Raw genomic sequence first — 13,335 nt, 5'->3', positions numbered from 1 at the left:
CAAATATCTACAAGATTACCTAAAAAGGATATTTAGTTTTTTCTGGAGTCATGTCTTAACAAAATCCAAGATTTATTTTCAATGCAGTATTCGACTTGACTTGAAAATCGTGTGAAGAAGTCTTTAATCAATTTTTAATTTGAGTCGTGTCAACTCATAAAATTGGGTAAGAAGCTTTAGATCCCACCAGAGGACCAAAAGTGCAAACTCTGTAATCTTTGGAAATAAAAGGGGACATTTGACTCGAAAAAAGCCTTTCTTGAGGCTTAGTGGCCCTCATTTCCCTCCAACCTCTCTTTAAATTTTTGCTGCTTTGTAAAATATACACATGTATTAAATTTCTGCTATAGAGCGATCTGAGGGTCACCTTTTTAATTATCAATGTCAATCGATCTAATAAGAACTCTATGTCTTAGCTATGATTTTGTATGATTATAGCTGAGACACATTTTAATTAGTATAATTTTGAAATTGGCGTACATAGTTCTGAAGTTGTTATAGACCTTTGGCGAGGAGCGCCTTTTATTCGGCTTTGAATCTCTGATGCCGTATTTTTTTTTTTTTTTTGACTGTAGAATACTCTTCACTAATTATTTTTCACTGAAAATCCTTAGCTTTTCAATACAATGAAGAGTTGAATACCGTTAACAAAACTAAGACTGCTAAAGTCTTGGGCATTATACAAAGACTCAATGATGTTCTCGATACCGACAGTCGCGTCAATTCATAAAAATAAGAGGGGGACAAAATACACAATTAAAATGCTGCTACCAACCTTTAATGTGAGTTTTGATCTTGTGCAAATTTTTCAGAATAAGGTTCTTTCTTTTATTTGTGACGATGTTAAAACTGTAAATAATGCACTTGCAAGTTGAAAAAAGTTAAAATTGGGGGATGTAGACAACTTCGTGTTTACCAGGCTGCTGAGATTACTTACCAATATCTCAGTGAGTTGTCTTCTTCAATTTGTTTTGGATCATTCAAACAGTTCGTGGTAACAAACTGCAAGTAAGGAGCGACTTACTCCAATACTAATCGAAATTCTAAAAAACAAAACTTTGTAACAACTAACCCATCAAAAGAACTAGCTTTTCATGCCGATTCCAAGTATATAAAATTCATTCAAATAAATTTTTAATCCGAATCAAAAGCTACAAGCTTGAGAAAATTTACCTGATTTACAAGAAAGGAGAAACACCCCCGAAAACACTCACCCCCTAAGCGATCACCCCCATCCCCAAATGTGATCTTAATGAAAATTCAGATTCAGCATCAGATTCAATTAGAGAAAATTATCGTAAAGTTTTGGAGCTCCTATCTACAAAAATGTGGAAATTATTGTTGATTCCCACGGGTGATAGTATCGAACCAATGGTCATAAAAGATTGGAAGAGGGCTCATTCGAACGGAACTGAAGTTGCACTGTTCTGTATGATTGACCAATAAAATTGGAGGGTATCTATCCCCCCTATGCCTCATTTTCCCCCAAAGACATTGGATCAAAATTTTGAGACAACCTTGTGATTGACCATAGGTAAAAGGTCCAATAACTATACCTTTGGCAATGACTTAACCTCCATAGTCCGTAAGTTACGGCTATAAGATACACAATTTGCCTATTGGTCACATATTGTATTTGTTATTGGGAAATGTACAAAATTTATGCAAGGGGGAATTGTCTGCAAGGGGTTATTTTCCATGGAGAAAATTTGCCGTGGGGACAAAAGTTTCCAGGGAATTTTATATGAAAATTTTTACAGTGGGGAAAGCGGGGAGGGAATAGGATCTCCTGGCATGATTTGATTTACGGTCAGAAATGAAATAAGAAAAAACAATTTTTTTTTTGGGTTAATATAAGGAGCGACATTTAAATTTAAAACGAACATAAATCATTCCATGTTTGAGGGTAACAATTGTAATACTAAAGTTAGTCTTTTCAGATGAGTATGAGCAACAAAATTCTCGAAATATGGAAAATAAAACAAGAACTATATAAAAAAATTGAAGCTTAATTAACCTTTCATGCATGATTCATGTTTCAAACCAACGAACATGTTTGAACAAATTCTAGAAATATTAGAACAGTATTTCTGTATACAAAGTTAAATTTTGCTATTTTTCAATACCACCAATCTGTTGAGTCAGCCAGTCAGATATGTACGCAGAGGAGAGGAAGTATCCCCATAGCCTCCTACGTTTTTCATATATTCAGAAATATCGTATTATTTTTCATTAATGGTACCGGTAGAAAAATCATATGAAAACTAGACCTTAATAGTCTTGCGTATCTAATCTTGGTTTTTCTAGTTAAATTACTTTAGGGTGATGTGTTTTGGCTATTTTTGCTTCGGCTTAGTGGCAACCTTGGAAATTATGTATTAGAATAGTTTATAAAAATCTATGACAATTTTGATGATCCGTCCCCGATGTTTGTGTTCCCGTGGAATTGTTTCGGAAATTATGTTAACATTTGTGTTTCTAAGAGTCATTTGTAAATGCTCTTTACGTTCTTGGTGATCCTTGTGGTTGTATTTAATTTTTTCTATATAATTATCTTAAAGAGAAAAAGGTACGAAGAAAACTCCTTTTTGTGTTTTCTTTTTTTGGGTTGGGGGGGTCAACAGGGGGGCGAAAAGTCATTTGAGAGAAAGCTGCTTAAAGTATGCTCATATTTATTATCTCATAATTTTGTACTAAAGAAATATTACAGTACTAGTTTTGCTATTTTTGGCTTGAAGGATTTGGGAAAACACATAAATATGTATTTTCTCCTAAATATTTGTTTTTCTATTTGTTTCTATTCCATTTTATATCGTAGAAATGAAACCTTTTATAGCCTTTTCCCAGTTAACTACATTAAAGCGAATTTTCCTCTATCCAAAACTAGGAACTTGAAGCGGAAAGAAAGGCTGCCGAGTTGGCTCGACAAAAAGCGAAAGAAAAAAGCATGTTGTCCTGGCTCCATAGTAATAAGCCAGATGACGAAATGGGATCCATTGAATTCAACTTAGCAAATTTGTTTAAGTGCATGTGTTGCACTTACAAAAAACCTGAACAGACAGAGCAGCAACTTTTAAGAATTGCAGAAACACTTGAAGATCTCAAGAAGAAACTCGAAAGAATTGAAAGGTATTTTTTTTTGTATTTCCAAATAAGCTCCCAATTTCTATGGAAGGAATGCAGTGAATGCACTGCAAGATGATGTATAGTACTTTTGCTTCATTTCAAAATCTGTTTACACTGCCTATCCATCTGCTATCCACTCTATAACGTACAACTCGCATCGTGGGAGTGGGTAATTATGCTGTTGGGAACTGTGATGATGGCTAGCTCCGTTGTAGAAGGCCATTTATTTTTGTCTAAGCTATAAGCTTATTTTGGCCAAACTTGAAATAACATTTAGTGGAAGGGAATAGGAAGCCAAACCTTGCCCACAATGCTCGAAAATTAATAATACATCTAATAAATAAAAAAAATTGTAATTAGGATCAAATTAGGCTTTTCTTCAGTCTTACCCCCAATATACAGATATTTGAATAACATTAGAATTGGAATAAACTTGAAATACTATTGAGTTGGAGGGGTTAATGACCCAAAACGTGTCCTCAAGGCTCAAAAATTAATAATACATCTGCAAAAAAGAAAATAATTTTTTTAATGGGAATTAAATTAGTTTTTTCTCCAGTCTTACTCCCCAATTTCTAGAAATTGAAATAACAATAGAATTGGAATAAATTTGAAATAACATTTAGTGGAAGGGGTTAGTGAGCCAAACCTTGCTCCAAGGTTAAAAAATTAATGATACATCTGAAAAAAGGAAAATAAATTTTTTGATGAGGATCAAATTAAGCTTTTCTCCAGTCTCACCCTCAATTTCTAGAAATTGGTTCCACAGTGCACACATACTGTATGGCAGTTCCACCAGCTAGTTATGCACATGAAAGGTTTTAGCGTATATACTTATATAAGGAGCTGTCCCCCTCTGTTTCGTGCCTTTGGCAGAGTATTTTTGAACAGCACACAAAAATCAATAGAATGTTATAAATTGAGGCCTTATTCAAGCCATCATCTAGAAAAGACTTCATTTTTCCATTTAAGGGTAGATCCAACATTTCTAGTGTTTAATAAATATAGCTCATTCTACGACGTAATAGCTACATTTAATCAATTCAGTTTAAATTTTCAAGGCTTTAGTCTAATTATTTTCGAAGTATCGGAAAAAGTCGGTATGATAATTTAAAAAATATTTCTGTTGAAACAACGGCTTTCGAAAAGAAATTTTAAATCTTTCGAAACTTTATTGAAATTTACTGCAACCCATGAAAACTATGAAGAAGGAGATTTGTACCAAGCAACTCTATCAGTTTCAATTTAAGAATATATTTTTGACCTTAAGACTAGTTTTACTTGTTTTTTAGATAGTCTTTAAAATAATATGTTGATTAAAGATGATTTCCTGTCTAAATTTAAAATCAAGAAATACTTAATATTATCCAACAAGGAAGTTGAAAAATTCGTTCTCTGCAACACTTAATGGTGCCTTTGCTCGCAAGGTCTAGTTAAACCTTTTTTTTTTTATTTCGCCTATAGTTTTTGCACTTGTCTTTTCTTTGTTATGAAAATTCGGGTATTCTGTAACCCTATAAAACTTTACGTGATGGGTAAAGTTTTGAATATATTTTTAATATCGGCCAAAAATGTTCGATTAAAGCCATATGCTATTTTTCCAGATCGGAAGATGTTCAATTTTTTAACTAATGTGTTTAAAATAATCTTATTAAGAATTTTTTTTCAATTTTGAGGCGTCAGAGTCCAGAGGATTATTTAAGATCGTTATGCTCCATTATTATTTTAATGAATTTCCAATTAATTTGAATTGGGGTTAATCGTAAATACTTTTCAAATTACAGGACCACCGAAATTACAGCTCCTTCCTTACGTCGTCGAAGCACAGTACGAATGTCTGTGTCAAAGCCTCTAGGACAGCCCTTAAATAGCCTTGCAGAAGAAACACAAGAAATTGAAGAAGAAGAGGATGAAATTTTTGAAGAGGAGGGGGCTAGAGCCAGTATGACTGACCTCATTACCGGTAATTATTATAAATTTTAGATATTTTATGAAGTACCTCTAATTTCAAAGTGTATATGACCCTTTGAGCTTTAATAGATTAAATAAAAAAAACAAATGTTTTCAACTGAAAGTAAGGAGCAACATTAAAACTTAAAACGGACATAAATTATGACGTATATGAGGTAGGGTCACCCTCTCCTCAATACCTCGCTCTTTAAGCTAAAGTTTTTTTTTTTTTTTTTTTAACTTTCAAAAGAGTTTATTATTCTAGTTAAACGGCCTTTGCGATTCAGGAGTCATTCTTAAATAACTGGAACAAAAATCAAACTTTAGCGTAAAGAGCGAGGTCTTGAGAAGAGGGCGACCTCCTCATATACGTAATAATTTATGTCCATTAAAGTTTTTATGTTGCTCCTTACTTTGAGTTGATTTTTTTTAATTTAATTTCTGATCGTTTTTTAAATAATGATGGGAAATCCGGCTCCCCCTCCATGGAAAATTCCTTTCCACCACGAAAAATTTCTCCATAAGAAAATCCTCCCACGTAACCCCCCTCTCCTCCACTAGAAAAATCTCACCTGAAAAACGTCTGTATACTTCCCAATAACCAATACTATATGCAAACAATAGGCAAAGTTCATAGCTTGCAGCCCTTCCCCGGGGGACTGTGGGGATTCAAGTCATCCTTTAGACATAATTATTAGATTTTTGCCTACGCTGAAAAAAATGGCTGTCTCAAAATTTTGATCCAGTGACTTTGGGGAAAAATGAGCGTGGGAGGGGGGCTAGCTGCTCTCCAATATTTTTAGTCCCTTAAAAAAGGCACTAGAACTTTTGAGTTCCAATCAAATGAGCCCACTCCTGAAGTTCTACGATTACTGTTCGATATTATCACCCCTGGAAAATAAGTAAATAGAAAAAATAAACACGCATCAGTGATCATTGTTCCGGGAAAAAAAAAATGCAACATTTCACATTTTTGTACATAGGAGCTTGAAACCTCTACAGTAAAGTTTACTGATGTGCTGAATCACATGGTGTCATTTTCATTAAGATCGCTTGATGTTTTGGGGGTGTTTCCTCCCTCCCCCCTTTTTCAAAAATTTGGCAAATTTTCCCAGGCTCGTAACTTTTGATGGGTAACATTAAATTAGATAAATTATACCTATTTTGAATAAGCATAAAATTTCGATTCTTTTGATATGCCCATTTTATCAAAACTCTTTTTCTTACAGTTCCGGTTACTATTGAGCCGTATCGCTCCTTACTAACAGTTTGTTACCACGAACTGTTTGATAAATTCCATATTTTGGGTGTCGGCTTTTCAAATTTCCGTTTCTTCGCCAGTATTTATGCCCCAAGAGGCTTAGGCTTGTTTTCCAATTAAAGTATTTCAAATGGGATTTAATCTGTTATCACTATAATCCCTTTTATGCCATCTTTAACTTTTATGCAAAACCTCAGAAATATAATTAATAGAATCAGAAAAACTCTCTTTTCTCCTGCTAATGACAAGAATGTCATCAGCATATGCTAAATACGAAACATTAGACAAGCCAGAAAAAAATCTCGGAGATATATTATATATTACATAAGAAATACAAATTTTGAATAAACTAGGTGACAAAACATCACCTTGTCTGACCCCTTTACAAAATGGTATTCTTTTTTGCAATATTGAACCATTAACTTTAACTTTAAGAAAAGAAGAAGAGTAATAATACTTCAGTAATAAAATGATAGAAATATTACACCCTTCCGTAAACAATGAGTGAAAAACTAGAATGGTTAATAGAATCAAGAGCTATAAAAATTTCCAGAGTGCAAAGGTGAATAGGTTGGTTAATTTGAAAAGCATCCAAAAGAAGAGAAGAAAGAATCCGGTGAGCATGACTGCATCCAACCCCAGGTCAAAATCCAAGCTGATTCTCACCAGAATCAATCTCATAAGTAGTGTGTGGAAGAAGTGGGGCATAGCTGAGGGGGGGTACTCCACCCAAAGTTCCAAGGTGTTTGCGTGCAACACCAACACCTCGGAATTTAGATTATATTTTTGCACTCCTGGGAAGAAGAATATAGTCAAAACTTTTCTCAGATTGCAAGATCCCGTAATGGGTCTGTAAGACGGACAATTAAGAGGAGATTTATCTTTTTAAGAACATAGAAAGCTATTGGGTAAAACAGACGAACTTAAACTTAAACAAATTTGAAATGACAACTGAAGGTTTGAAATCAAAAGTTTGGAGTCAGACTGAAGATGAAGCGCAGAAACCCCATCAAAATCAATAGGCGAGGATTTGATTCTTTTAAGAGCAGTTTCAACCGAAAATAAACCCACAGTAATAACATGAGACTGCGACACTGTAGATGGTATATAATTCTGAACAAATTGACTAAAATAAGAGTGAACAGAGTAAATTACTCTTGAAAAAATAGAAGTATAATATTCTGCCCAGGCTTGTGCAGAAATCGGAGGATCCATATGCGAACTCAGAAAATTAAGGCTCTAAGATATTTCTTAGACTTTAGTTTTGTCCCTTGTTTTATACTCTATTAGGCCAACCACAACAAACCCAAATCTAAAGCCAAAACTTAACTTTATTTTTAGTGACTTTTAGTCCAAGATCTAAATCCCAAGAGGATTTCCAATTTTTAACTCTCACTCTAGTTTTCAAGACGCTTCCTCCGCGCGCTTTAGACAAGAAACAATGTAATCATGGTTGCGGCAGTAGCTGCAACCTAGTAAAGAGTGAACCACAGCCCATAGTAACCAAAAGTTGAAAAATTTGTTTTGAAAAAAACTGCCTAATGAGAAAAGTTGCCACTTGACACTGATTAAGGAACGGTAACTATTATTTCTGTTAGTCTTAAAAGTTATTGCGAAACAAATTTATGGTGATTTGGAATAAAACGTGTAACCCAAAAAACTGGCGTCAGATGAAAAGTGCACCATTGGAATCAGCATGATCGAAAACCTTGTACAGGTGAATTACAGTCCCCCATCTGTCCTGGGATAAAAAGTGGGAAAACCACTTTTTTGCATTGGCAGCGCTGATGTTTTGTCTTTTTTTTCTACCAGGACTATAGGGTTATCAGAACATAATAGAGAGATGTTTAATGGTTCATTTAAAGCTATTGATCATATCTAAGTGCTTTTTATAAATTCCACTAATCTGTGTCACATGGCACTACAAATGGCACTTTTGGTGTCATTTCTCAAGTGGACGAGCTTGGAAGTATAAAACGCGTACTATTGTAATATTTATGGTCCAAAACCCTTCAATGGAGGTTTACACCCTCCCGTATACTCCCCTCACATCCTCATTAGTAAGTTTCATAAATCGTAGGCTTATCAGCACGCTACTGCAACATTAGCAGGGCTAGTAGGCTACCACACCATCATAGAGATATGTTTAATGGCTCATTTAAAAGCTATTGCTCATATCTACATACTTTTTATAATTTAAATAAAAAAAAATAAATTTTTAACTGAAAGTAAGGAGCAACATTAAAATTTAAAACGAACAGTAATTGTTCCGTATATGAAAGGGGCTGTCCCCTCCTCAACGCCTCATTCTTTACGCTAAAGTTTTTTATTTTTTTGAAAAATATAGTTGTGAGAAAGAGTCAAACTTTAGCGTAAAGAGCGAAGCGTTGAGGAGGGGACAGCCCCTTTAATAGACGGAATAGTTTCTGTTCGTTTTAAATTTTAATGTTACTCCTTACTTTCAGTTAAAAAACTTCTTTCTTTTATTTAATTTCTGAAAGTTTTTGAATTAATGCAGGCTTTAATTTTGGCTCACCGTACATGAATAATTAAAACGAAATTTATATATTAATTTTACTTTTTTTGGTTAAATGGCTTTCTCGAAAGTTCTTTAATTTTATTTACGAACGTTTTTATTAGTAATAAATATGCGTAACTTACGAATTAACCTCTGTGACGAACTTCTATATTCACATATTTTTAATACATATTTTAGGGGTTCGCTCCCTAGTCAATACCTCGCTCTTTACGCTAAAGTTCGAATTTTGTTCCAATTCTTTAAAAATGACCCCTAAATCACAAAGGTCATTAATTAGAATAAATAGCTCTTATGAAAGTACTAAAAAAAACTTTAGCGTAAAGAGCGAGGTATTGACTAGGGGCCGAACCCAATCATATACGTAATAATTTCTGTTCGTTTCAAATTTTGATGTTGCTCCTTACTTTCAGCTGACAAAACTTGTTGTTTTTTTAAAATTTAATTTCTGATTGTTTTTTTAAATAGTGCTGGGAAATCCGGCGCCCCCTTCATAGCGATTTCCCTTCCCCCATGAAAACTTCCTCCATGGAAAGATCTTCCCACGTAACCCCTGACCCCCCCCCCCCCACTATCACCAAAAATTCCCCCTGAAAACGTCTGTCTGTTTCCCAATAACCAATGCTTTATGTAAACATTGGGCAAAGTTCATAACTTGCAGCCCTTCCCCCGGGGACTGTGGGGGATTAAGTCATTCTCAAAGACATAGTTATTATATTTTTCGACCGTGCTGAACAAAATGGCTATCTCAAAATTTTGATCCGGTGACTTTGGGAAAAAAAAGAGGGGGCCTAGTTGCCCTCTATTTTTTGGCTACTTGAAAAGGGCACTAGAACTTTAAATTTCCGTTCGAATCAGCCTCCTTCGATATTCTAGGACCACTGGGTTGATGCGATCACCCCTGGGGAAAAAAAAAAAAGAGAAACACGCATCCGTGATCTTTCTTCTGGCAAAAAATACAAAATTACATATTTTTGAAGATAGGAGCTTGAAAACTCTACAGTACTGTTCTCTGATACACTGAATCTGATGGTGTGATTTTCATTAAGGGTCTATGAATTTTAGGGGGTGTTTCCCCCTTTCTTCGAAAACTAGGCAAATCTTCTCAGGTGCGTCACTTTTGATGGGTAAGCTTAAACTTGATGAAACTTATATATTTGAAATCAGCATAAAAATCCAATTCTTTTGATGTATCTATTGGTATCAAAATTCCGTGTTTTAGAGTTTCAGTTATTATTGAGTCAAGTCGCTCCTTACTTACAGTTCGTTACCACGAACTGTTTTATTCTAACATCGGCAAGTTCCAAATAGTAACAAAAATGGAGCTGTTGGTGCATTCATGCCTTTTTGTTACTTTTGTATGCGTCGGCCATTTTTGGGGGGGAGAGGGGCGGGGGGAGGGGTCAAACCGCGTATCCCCCTCCAACCCTGGACATTGTCATGCGAAAGGTTAAACATTCTTTGCAACATTGTGGAGGAAAAATTACAATAATAATCACACAAAATTTCGCTAAATTATATTAACTACACCACATGATTATTTTGTAGACAAGTCCGAAGTGTAGCGATCTTCTTAGTATTAGGACTATAGACTAGCTTTAGAATATGTATCATAAATTGAAATTATCCGTTGTATAGGGAGAAATAACTGGATTTCTGGAGTTCATATTATGGTTTGTTTGTTATTCATTTCGAGTAATACTAAAGCGTGTTTTTACAATTAAAATTGTATGTTACTCCCCATTGGTATCATAGCTGGCGAGACCAAGATGCTACCTGATAAATCAATCCACTATTTTTGTTTGCTGTTCAATAACTTTGCCGTTATTAAAATAATATTTATTTTTATGCCTAAGTTTTTAAGATAATTTTAATTGTATACTGAAAGTTACTGATGTCGCAGCTGCTGTTAGACTATGAGGAGCATTATAGATTAGCTAGTTGTTGCTAGGCTACTTGCTTACTTTTGACTCCTAAATCAATATTGCTATTTTTTATACTTGGCTTTTCTGTTTTCAGTAAAGTGCTAGTTTTCTATATTTATACAAACTTAGGGAAATATCAGTAGTTTTTTTTTTTTTTTGCGCTAGTTTTATCGATATAAGTTATATAGGCTGTGATAGGCTTATCTATTTTAAGCTATTTTCATGTATGTTTCATCTATTTAGTCTAGTAGAATTTCTATTAATAGAGACATCCAAATGCTTAGTCAAAATATTTTGGAATTTCATTTTTCTCTATCTTGATTAGAAGTTTTGCTTCTTACTTATACATATATATTATGTTTTAGAGTTAATTAATTGGCAAGAAAAAAAAACAAAAAACTGTAATCAATATCCAGCAATTTATACAAATGTGCACTTGATCGAGGTTTTTACCTTACTCATCTGTCCAAAAACCAAGGACAAAACAGTATAACCGAACCATCAACCAAATAGAAATGTCCAAATCCATGCAAAGTCGTCATCAATAAATGTAAGTTGTTGTAAATTTACAAGCAAAAGCATCTTAAATCTAGCGAAATATTTCCAAGTAGAACCTTCCATTAGGGCTCATCAGAAGAAATACCACCTGCCTTAACGGGTTTCGAGGCTTTACTTTCTTTACCCGGCACAGTGGAGCCTCTACCATTAGATCTATATGGTATCCCTATGTCAGGTAAAACTTGTGAAATACATGCATACTAGTAAAGCTATTCAAAATTACATACACAATGAGTTTCATTCTTTCCTTAATAAAATCCCAGAGGTCACTGAGCAAAGACCATTCTGGAACAAATAAAGACTGGTCCAGATGTGAGTTATAATAAATGTCTTTTATTGGTATCCAGAACCAATTACAGATTTAAAGTTCTTCAAGCTTGTGTGATAACAGCCTACAAATTCAAAATTCCAAAAAAGAAAAGCGAAAGAGAAATTATATTAAAATATCATTCAGTATTTCTTTATATTTTTTTGTATATTAACCTAAAAGTTAATGATACATAAAACTAAATTTTTTGAATTACCAACTAATTTTTTTGGCAGAAAAACCTCAACATAAGTTTTTCGCTCGGATTTTTATATTTATTCATAAAATCTGTGTAATTGCTACAATTTTTTCCATGCTTAAATAATTGGGAATAATAATCTGTATAAGTGATATTAGATCGTATATTACTTTCAAGGAATGGAAAATTTATTTCTTCAAAATTAAAATCATCCGTTTTATTATACATTTTAAAAACTAATTTATTATTATCTGAAATATTAATAATTAAATCTAAGAAATGGTCAGATAGCTGTCCTGTCTTGTCCCATAGCTAGGCTCCAGAATTAACTCTTGTGGATAAATAGTTTTTGAAATCATTTTCTTTATAGATGCAAAAACTACGTGGTCTAATGGATTATTTTGATTTGAATATTGCTTCAAAATTTTCAAAGCTAGAGTCTATCCCATTTTTTTAATTATGTTTTTTTTGTGTTTTTCTGCTACAAAAAATAAAAACAAATCCTCCCCCCGCCCCTCTCCGAATTTTTAAAATACCTATTTCTGTTATTTCCTATCAGGGTTTCATTGCGCCAAAACGTTGGTGGACCTAATGTATGGAGTTGGCATAAAAATGGTAATGATCTTACGAGAGCCGGCACCAGAACTGGACATAATATGAAGGAGCAAAAAATAATTATAGTGCCATTTATTAGGAATAACTTGGTATTTTTCTTCTTTTTTCGTATGTTAAAAGTTTTCGTTCATCACGTACAAGCAGAGCAAAGCAAATTAGTCTTTCAGCATTGAAAAAGACTAATTTGATGACAAACGAAGAGTCCCGAACTCCTCTGAAATTCAACGTGATTCAGGTAGAAGTCGTGAGCAATTTTAAAATATGAAGCAAGGGCATTAAATTACAAATCCCCCTACCTCTTTCCAAATTGACGCCCCTGTTCCCATGGCTCTATCTTAGATATAAATGGTTGTTATAGCGGAGAAATGTATTCCTGCGCAGCTGCTGCTTCTGCTACATTTACTCCTTCTCTGCTGTGCTCTCTCTCTCTCTCTCTTAATATTTATCTCTCTGCCTTTTCCTCCCTCTCTCTCTCTCTCCCTCTCTCTCTCTCTCTCTCCGAAAATAACTTGTTTTCTTGCAAATAATTAAATAATTGTTGCAACTTATGACTGAAATACAATTTATGAAAATCCTGGCATCATTTTAGAGCCACGACTAGAAAGAGATGACTTGAAGAATCCATATTGGATAGAAGACCGCGACCTTAAAAGAGGAGTTGTTGATTTCCTTCCTGGTGTAGAAATTAATTTCTTCAAAGAGCTTATTGAACGCTACTTAATGCCATTAGATAAAAATCCAGAGAAACAGGTAAGTCAGTTTTTTGTTAAATTTTAGAATAAGAAAGACAACTGTAATAGGTGTCTGAAGTAAGGTGTTTTCTTGTGATCTTGTTGATCAGAAAATGAGTTCTTAGCA

General features: G+C 34.0%; 1 protein-coding gene across 1 annotated transcript in view; it reads left to right on the top strand.

The window, feature by feature from the left end:
- The window catches only part of LOC148946850 (chitin synthase chs-2-like), an 88,463-nt gene that overhangs the window by 52,664 nt on the left and 22,464 nt on the right, over positions 1 to 13,335 (top strand). Inside the window, exons 10-12 of the mRNA XM_089096668.1 lie at positions 2,888 to 3,129; positions 4,911 to 5,089; positions 13,067 to 13,227. Of these exons, the coding sequence (XP_088952794.1) occupies positions 2,888 to 3,129; positions 4,911 to 5,089; positions 13,067 to 13,227 (582 nt within the window). The remainder of the gene's footprint in view (positions 1 to 2,887; positions 3,130 to 4,910; positions 5,090 to 13,066; positions 13,228 to 13,335) is intronic.

The sequence above is a fragment of the Artemia sp. Qi Xiang Cuo genome, chromosome 11 (genome assembly GCF_049724085.1).
Source record: "Artemia sp. Qi Xiang Cuo chromosome 11, ASM4972408v1, whole genome shotgun sequence".
NCBI lineage: Eukaryota > Metazoa > Arthropoda > Branchiopoda > Anostraca > Artemiidae > Artemia > Artemia sp. Qi Xiang Cuo.
This window is presented reverse-complemented; position numbering and strand designations above follow the sequence as displayed.